Source organism: Gekko japonicus, unplaced genomic scaffold (genome assembly GCF_001447785.1).
Source record: "Gekko japonicus isolate JY-2015 unplaced genomic scaffold, Gekko_japonicus_V1.1 scaffold1304, whole genome shotgun sequence".
Lineage (NCBI taxonomy): Eukaryota > Metazoa > Chordata > Lepidosauria > Squamata > Gekkonidae > Gekko > Gekko japonicus.
This window is the reverse complement of record NW_015171543.1, coordinates 219,298-227,988: the sequence shown is the minus strand read 5'-3', so window position 1 is coordinate 227,988 and position 8,691 is coordinate 219,298. Positions and strand designations below refer to the sequence as shown.

Sequence of the window (8,691 nt, the reverse complement as noted above, 5' to 3'; positions counted from 1 at the left end):
ACAGTTCCATCAGTCTGTTCATGGGTGTTCAGCAAGTTGTTACGATGTATTCCTTTCTAATCATCCAGTACAGGGCAAAAGGCCTGACTGAGTTTCATACCTCCATCCTTGATGTGCAACTGCTTTGCTCAGAAAACAATAATTGAAATAGATTGCACACAAGTCATATAAATTGATCATCATTAAATGCTGTGTTTTTTAAAAAATCCTATCCTTTGGTATTCATCTAAGTAGTCCTTAGTGATGCTAATCGCTACCAATCAATTTGAATTGGCAGCATCTTTGCGCATACATGGTTTTGGGAAAAACATATGCAAACTGGTTGGGCAGTCTTCACAGCTGCTCAGCATGAACTGAACAGACCGAGTGATCACATCTGATCACTACCTTTGAGCACACTAAGTTCAACAGTAAAATATCTTTGTGGCAAATTTCATAGCATCGCTATTCTTGACAAGATGGGGTCTAGGAGGTGTATTACTCCTATTTTGGGTTCAACAGCACTGACTTTCTGTTTTACCAGTTCAAACTGTTGTTGACCATTGTTAAATCCCTACATAGTCTTTTTGTTGTTGTTCAGTCGCACAGACTCAGTCATTTTTCTGAGCACCTCCCTACAGTCTTAGATCTTCCAAGTAGCTACTGCTCTGTGTCTCCTCTAATACAACAGGGAAAACCATAACAGCATCAAGCCATGCCTTTTCTATTGCAGTTGTGGAACAGTCTGCTGAAGAAAACACATTTGGCTACTTCTTACTGACTGTCTGGTCAGTTAAATCTTGATTTCTTAGGAGAGCATTCTATGCTGGTGACTGGAGCTACTTTCATTTTGCTGCAACTCTATGGTCACCTTTGTGGGGGGATATGTTTTAATTTAGACTGTGTTTGGTGGAACAGATTTTTGAATCCGGGATTTGGCTTTAGAATGCTTTAAGATTGTTATATTAAATTGCTGCTTTTATTAGTCTGTGCTCGACTTCAAGTGCCATTCTGATAGCAGAGAACATATTATATAAATTTATTTCCCTCAAACAACTAATTTTAATGTAGCAAAGCCACTTCACTGACACTATGTATCATGTACACTGATTCCCATCCTTTCTCCTGTGAAGTACACTGATAGAGTGACTGGCTCAAGGTTACCCACAGAGCGGGAATCTAAACATGGCTAGTCCCAATCTAATCTGGTTTACTAATATTGTAGTGAAATGCTTTATAACCAGTAATTTATGCTACGGTTTCTCATAAGTGGTCTTTTACTCTAGAGGCTCAAGGATATGTCTTTTGCTAGCTAGCATGAGGGAATGAAAAAAAGGGGTTTTTTCCTCAAATCCAAGGGATGAAGCTATCCAGTGCCACAGAAATGTACATAGCTCTAGCCAGGAGAAGGACAATAGGAAATCTAACACCTCACTGATAGTCACACCTAAAGCTACAGAACTCTGGAGGCAAGAAGGCAAGAGCCGATCTTCCTTCTAGGAAAGGAAAACAAAAAAGGTCTGCAGAAGGAGATGGCAGAGGGGGAAATGATAAAACTATTGGACATGAGAAAGAATTTCTCTTGGCCACTTTGCTATTTTGACTGCAAACCACTATATTTATTTATTTATTTGTTAAATTTGTATCCCGCCCTCCCTGCTATGGCAGCCTCCATGTATACCTGGACTCCATCTTGAGCACATGTGGCCGAAACAACAGTGGGAGAGTTCCAAATGCTGGACTTTTTTCTAAATATTTACAATTCCAACAATCAACAGCCTATCCTAATTTTCCATCATAAGATAGGGTCAAAGGATTGTGGTTTTATTGCTTTTTCTTCTGTCCTTGCTGAACCCATTGTGTCTGCTTATGAGGGTGCTTTTATTTCTCTATTAATTTTTTCCCCATTTTTAATGTGGTTTGTCACATCTCTGAAAACCACGATAAAGCCTCTGTTTGATCCATGTGTCACAAAAGAGGAGGGAGAGGTGGGCATAATTATCCCATGAATGTTTAAGAGTTAAAGCTACAAGGGCAAGGGAGCCTACATTCAAGTCTATCTGTAGACCTGATGGTGGTTGTAGAAGTTATCCAGAGACAGAAATGTTGTAAAATAGTCAAAAGTATTTAAAATACTCAGAGTATCAATGGATCTTGCTCTATTGGAAAGAAGAGATTTCTTTGCCTTTAAAAACCTTTATTTCTAAGGGTAAAAGGTATATAGGAAACCTACAAATAAACAGACGCCCATTAGTTTGCCCAGTTTCTCAGGTAAATGGCCAGTCTCTTTTACTTCAAAATCAAAGATCTGAGCCTTCAAATAATAAATCTTACTGGTAGTCTTTCCTCCATATTTCTTTTTCAGACATTCAACCATTTCCTTTGACGTTCCCACAGTGTATAAATTTGGCACGTCGTTAGGATTCACAGACCCGAGAATTAGATTTTTAGCATAGCCATCCTGTTGTTCAAAAGCACTTTTCTCATTTGTTGGGGGGGTCATTGTTAAGACATGCTGGGCCCTCTGCATTTGCAGTTTTACTTTGAGAAAACCTTCCCACCAAGATTAGTTATGGGGTGTCAATTTCAAGGGCGCTATCTCCCCAGAAGTATGGAACATACAGATGTGGGTGGTCTTCCTCTGGGTGTAGATTCAGCTTCACTCATCTTTAGGCTGTAGCAGGGATTCTGCAGGGACTCAAAAGGCACTACAAGATAATGAAATCCATTTTTCTCTCTTGTAGTGCCTTGTGAGTCCCTGCAGAGTCCCTGCTACAGCCTAAAGATAAGTGAAGCTGAATGTACACCCAGAGAAACATCACCCACATCTGTGAGTACGTTCCATACTGGAAATGGGAGTGGAGGGAGAGGGGCTGGGCAGGGTAAGTGACCTAGGAAAGCCGAGTAACTTCCTCACCTCCAAGTAGGCAGAAACAAAGGCTTGTGGGTCCTGTTTCCCCACAAATATGAATTATGCCCAGTGTTCATTCGCTTATACATGAATTAACGGAAACATCTGGATTTCTTATTTTCCAGACTTTAATATTTTGCTATAGAAATAAAAATAGGGGAACTTACCAATTGCTGAAAACAGACACATCACAATAAGTATGAGAACACACCAAAGGACATCAACATTCATTTGTCTTTCAAGCTTACTGCGTTTATAACGTGGTCCATTGTTATTTAACAAGGCTTTCGTCTCATGCCCTGCCAAAGGAATTGCATTAAAGAATAACATGTAGAGTTCTGGTGCTGATAAAAAACATGTAATGTAAAAACAACAGCTGCAGCTTTACCTGCATAGATGACTATCCCTGAGACTTCTTCTGTATTTCTAATAGTACATCCTCGTAATAAAAGATTATCTTTGTACAGTGCAACCTTCTTCCCACCTCTATGGACACTGAAAAAGAAGATGGTGACAACTTATATATAGATAGCTGCTCCTTCTTTGTGGAGAAGGAGAAGCATATAACTAAATCTTAAACCTTTTCACGAAAATTTAGAAAGATAAATTCTGGCAACTTAAGCAATAATGAAAAGATTCCCACCACTGCTGTTTTACAGAGATAATTAAACATTTTCTGACAAATTAGAATGCAAATCACTCTCCCATTTTCTTGTACTTCATTCTGAGGTTATCCATGTGCCAAAACACTGTTCATTTCTGAACACACACCTTCATATATCTTTAAATGTAGGGCTATGTGCTCCAATGCCATCAATTGTCTTGAATAACGTACGTTTTGCAACTTAGTTCTCCACTGAAGGCACAACACAATGATGCTGAACTTTATTCCTGACTCTCTCAAATGTCAAAAATCTTTTTCATTATAACAGGCAACATAATCTTGATATATTAGTATGACACATTCATGCTTCTTGCCACAGCAAACTTTCATGGTAAATCAAAGATGGGTGCCAAATTCTTTTGGTATCTCTTCCAGATATTTATAACTCCCTATGATATTTCCATGGTCCAAAAAGTACCCCCTCAGTACCATTTCAGAACAGGAAAATTGCACAGGCTGGAAGATTGAAGCCCCTGCTCCATATGTGCCATGATCATGATCTGAATTGGGCACCACATACATGGGCATAGAGGGGAATCTGCAACTTACTAACTGTTATACAGGACACAGGGTGGGAACTCCAATCTGTGTAATCCATAAAGTGCCTTTATTATAACTAGTCTGTGTGGAATGCAACAGCTGCAAATTTTGAGCATCTCTCACTTCCAGTTGATGTTTAACTCTAATTTTCTTACTATCTCCTCTTTATATGTCACCCTTCAATAACTTCAATTTCGCTTTAAATGTTGTATTTCCTTCCTCCCTTTCCCCCATCTTGCAACAGGACCCAGTATTGGGTTTTAAATGTTCCCCAAACAGTAACCAAATTCATACTTAGCACATTTACCAGAAATGATAATAGTAAAGGTAAAGGTAAAGGTTTCCCTTGCTTGAAAGCCAGTTGAATCCGACTCTAGGGATACAGTGCTCATCTCTGTTTCCAAGCTGAAGAGCCAGCGCTGTCCAAAGACATTTCCGTGATCATGTGGCAATCATGACTAGACGCCAAGGCGCACAGAACGTTTTTACCTTCCCACCAAAGCGGTATCTATTCATCTATTTGCAATTGCTTGCTTTCAAACTGCTAGGTTGGCAAGAGTGAAATGATAATATTTACCTTTTAATTTAATCTACATTCTGACTGAATCATTACCTAAATGTCATTCTGTTCTCTACTATGTTTTCTTTTTCTTAAAATATGGGAAATCTTACTTCTTTTAAAAGTGGAGAAAACCCTTTTTAATTTTATTCTGGAGAAATCCCTGTAAAATCCAGAAATCTCCTGAAAGTGCATGAGTCTAAGTGACCTTTTATGTAGCTTGTTTTGTCCCCTAAGCTTTGCTTTCCTGTATTTTTTTTCTTTAGTGGTTTTTTAAGGAACTGTTCTCAATAGCATAAAAAAAGATAAATGCCCAATGAGTAGAATTTACCATTTCTGAAACAGTCCTGATGCCAAGGGCAAACTAAACAACACAAAGAGTAAGGCAGTGGAATTAATTAAAAGCTCTTTGTCAATGAAACCTTTGAATGAAACCAATGAATTCCTTTATTACTGTCTGTTAACCATACCTATTGTGTCAGAGGAAACGGGAGGAAACTTTATTTGTGAGAATGCATTACTGCAAGGGGAATAGTAAGAAGAAAATAATGCAATTTCCCAAGTAAAATTAAATAGATTCATTTTTGAAAAAGACTAATACTGTATGTCCTTAAAGCAAGCACACATGAAGGCATTTTATATAGGGGGGTTTTATTCTAAGAAAAACAGAGCTGGCCCCATTGCATGGTGAAGAACCTGCAAGGACTTGTGAGGGGTACCTCCCTTTTCCCTAGACCCCCCAACTTATTTCTCCACAGTGGGGACCCAAAGCAGCCTACATCATTCCTGTCTGCTCCATTTTATCCTTACAACAATCCTGTGAGTTAATTCAGGCTGAGAATGTGTAACTGGCCCAAAGTCACCCAGTGAGCTTCCATGATAAAGTGGAGAGTCAAACCTCGGTCTCCCAGATCCTAATCTGAAACTCTACTACACCATAGTGGCTTCTATAAGGCCGCTGTTGTTGAAAAGTAACAAACACCCAGCCTTGAGTGAGTTAAGCAAGTCATGTGGTAGAACGTCTCATGGTGGTTGCTGTTGGGCCTGGCCATAGTGAGTCCTCCCTCTACCCTGGGCCCTGCTCCCTCCACTTGTCTTTTACTAACAGAAACCAAAGCTTGAAGGCTGGCAGTACTGTTGTGCTTGCCTAGCAACAGCCACTGAGGGCACTTACTTCTTAAGGTACAGGCACTGCTTCTATCATTTTGAAGAGTTTTAATCCCCAATGTATCTAGAGGGTGCTTCTCAGGTTTGTAGAAAGATGTCTTGTCTGTCCAAGACCCTAATCTCAGGATTTAAGTATCCACAAATGGGGCTATGTTGAGAAGGAGATGTTGGTGGGTGAAACTGTGTGAAGTGGGTCTAACCAGTCTTGTAGGGACTTTCAAAACAACAAAAACATCAGAGCAATCTCAGATCCTGAATCAGCAATTCAAAGAGGGAGAAAATCTGAGCTTTCAACATCACACTGATCACTCTCACTCACCTACATGTGTGTTTGCTCTTTGCTACTGTGGGATGGCATTACTTCTATCTCATTCCATTTCAGCATTTATTCTACCTATCATCAGGGTGACAGGTAGAGCCTACTTCTCTGCTACTATTCTCCCCTGCTCTCTGCAGCCCTTGCCTATTTCCCATGCTGTTAATAAGCTTACTTATTAACAATAAGTCACTGGAAAAAGGGAGAATGGTGCCTGAGGCCATCTCTGTTTCTGTTCCCTACTTCCTGTTCCATCTTCTAGCATGAGTAGCCACAGAGAATGAAGTAGCTTATGCAGATAGGATAACATGCTGTGATGACCTCCACACATGCTTACATAGAATCAGAAAGCTCTACCAAAGCAGGTAAGATGGTGCAACAATGGCTGAGAGTGGAAACACTCTGCACAGAGATGCCAATCAGAGCAATCTTGTTTGGCAGTGGATTGGCCAACTGTTCTGGCTGGATGACGTCTCTGTCAGGCACATATGCTGCCCTTCCTGTCTATCAGGAAAATGAAACTAGACAGCAAGGTGCCACAATCTATCATCGGAAGGCTTCTGACTGAGCTCAGATGTCAAAAATAATTCTGTTTGGATTTGAGGCGTTTTCAATATTTATGAATGGGAATTTAGCTCAGAGCTCAATACATAAATTTCCAATTGAACATCCCTTCTCTGTGGCACTTCAAACTGCTTTACACTTCTTACTTGATCCATCATTAAATCAAAGAGGGATACCTAACTTCTCTGTTCACCTAAAAGGAAGAGTAGCTCTGAACAACAACAAAAGCTTTTTTTAGCTGTCAATTTAAAAAAAGAGACTGGCGAGTTACAATTATGTACGGTAATAAAAACCTTTTGTGTATCAAACTTTTTACATGGATCATGTTATGCTCAGGGTCATCTTCCATTCAGGGAAATAAAGTAATATTTCCATTTCATAGACATGGGAACTGAGGTTAGAGACAATCATGAGCAGCAAAGGGCTATGTGCATGATGCTGCAAACTTTAAATCTCTCCTCCAGATAGCTGTTTAGTGCTTCTGGCATGGAGAGATGTGCTAAAATTCCCGTCTTGGCTTAAGTGGTGATAAAGAATCATCAGTGTACATGTAGTGTTGGAATTCATGTGTGAAACACACATGCTCCATAGGGACTTCTGGATATTATCAGTGAAGATGATCTAAATGCAAAACGTTTGATTTTACATGCCGGTGATTCTTATTGCATTGGTTATGAATGAAGGGAGCATGTGGCTAATATGGGATGTGAACAGTAATCATACCTGCTGGACCCCCGTGGTTAGGGATGTGAAGTAATAAATGAAGAAGCTGCAGTGGAAGGATGATAGTGAAGATAATAGTAAAAAAGTTCCAAATGTTACACAGGCATTATCTTACTGTAATCCTTGAGAACTGCCCTATAAGGTGCATTAGAAATCTTCAACTTCAATACTGTACGTGGAATATGCAGCATATATTTGGCATTACTGTTCTGAAAAACATCTCTATCAAGTAAAAAGATCAACATCTCTATCAAGTTAAAAAAAAGCACTTTGACCTTCTAGAGACTAACTCAACGTACTACTGCCCAGTTCATGAGATGTTATTGGATGTAGCACTCTGAAACCAGCTTTCTCCAAACAGTGTTTTAGGTTTGTTGGATAATAGTAGTAGCATACTTCTCAAACAGCTATATCGCTATTTTGACCTTTAAAGCCCAATATGGCCGGGGGCCTGCCTACCTGAGGGACCGCCTTTCCCCATATGCCCCCCAGAGAGCACTGAGGTTGGGGACCCAAAACCACCTGATTCTCCCCAGTCCAAAGGATACCAGGTTGGTCACCACCAGATCTAGGGCCTTCTAAGTGGCAGCTCCACACTGGTGGAATGAGCTCCCAGAGGACATCAGGGCCCTGCGGGACCTTTTACAGTTCTGCAGGGCCTGTAAAACGGAGCTCTTCCATGAGGCTTTTGATTAGGAGCCACCACTGATGAACGAGCTACTGAAATAATCTATTACGGCCCTCATGCTACTGGCACTCTACTGGGGATACTGGTCTAGTCATACTGGACCATCTTACAACAACTGCCATCCGCACTTCGCTATTGTACTTAATACGTACTTTATATATTACAAGTGGAGACCCGCAAGAAACTTGTGGGATGGTTATCTCATTCATCACACCTTTGCTTCCTCTCCTCACCCCCTACCTCTCTCACACTATTTCTCCCCTCTGCCCCTCTTTTCTTACTCTCTATTTCTCCTCCATACATGTGACTTCCTCTCTCTTTACATTACACCACTCCAAAGTTCCCCCCTCCTCAAATCCCAACCTCTCCAGGCTCCACCCCTCAAATGTCCAGGAATTTCCCAACCTGGAGTTGGCAACCCTATTTCCTTCCCACCCAACAGCCAACCTACCTTTATCTGCCTCTCTTCTGCTTTCCATCTCCACCCCCCAGCCTCTACCTAGGAAAATTACAGTCTTTCTCCACAGTGGGGACCAAAGCAGCTTTCATTATTCCCTCCTCCTTTTTATCTGCACAACAA

The 8,691-nt window shown here is 40.6% G+C and overlaps 1 protein-coding gene across 1 annotated transcript in view; it reads right to left on the bottom strand.

Annotated features, from left to right (window-relative positions):
• ATP10A (ATPase, class V, type 10A) overlaps positions 1 to 8,691 on the bottom strand; it is a 162,312-nt gene that overhangs the window by 65,485 nt on the left and 88,136 nt on the right. The window contains exons 5-6 of the mRNA XM_015419655.1: positions 3,279 to 3,385; positions 3,058 to 3,189 (exon numbers count right to left, since the gene is read on the bottom strand). Coding sequence (XP_015275141.1) covers positions 3,058 to 3,189; positions 3,279 to 3,385 — 239 coding nt within the window. The remainder of the gene's footprint in view (positions 1 to 3,057; positions 3,190 to 3,278; positions 3,386 to 8,691) is intronic.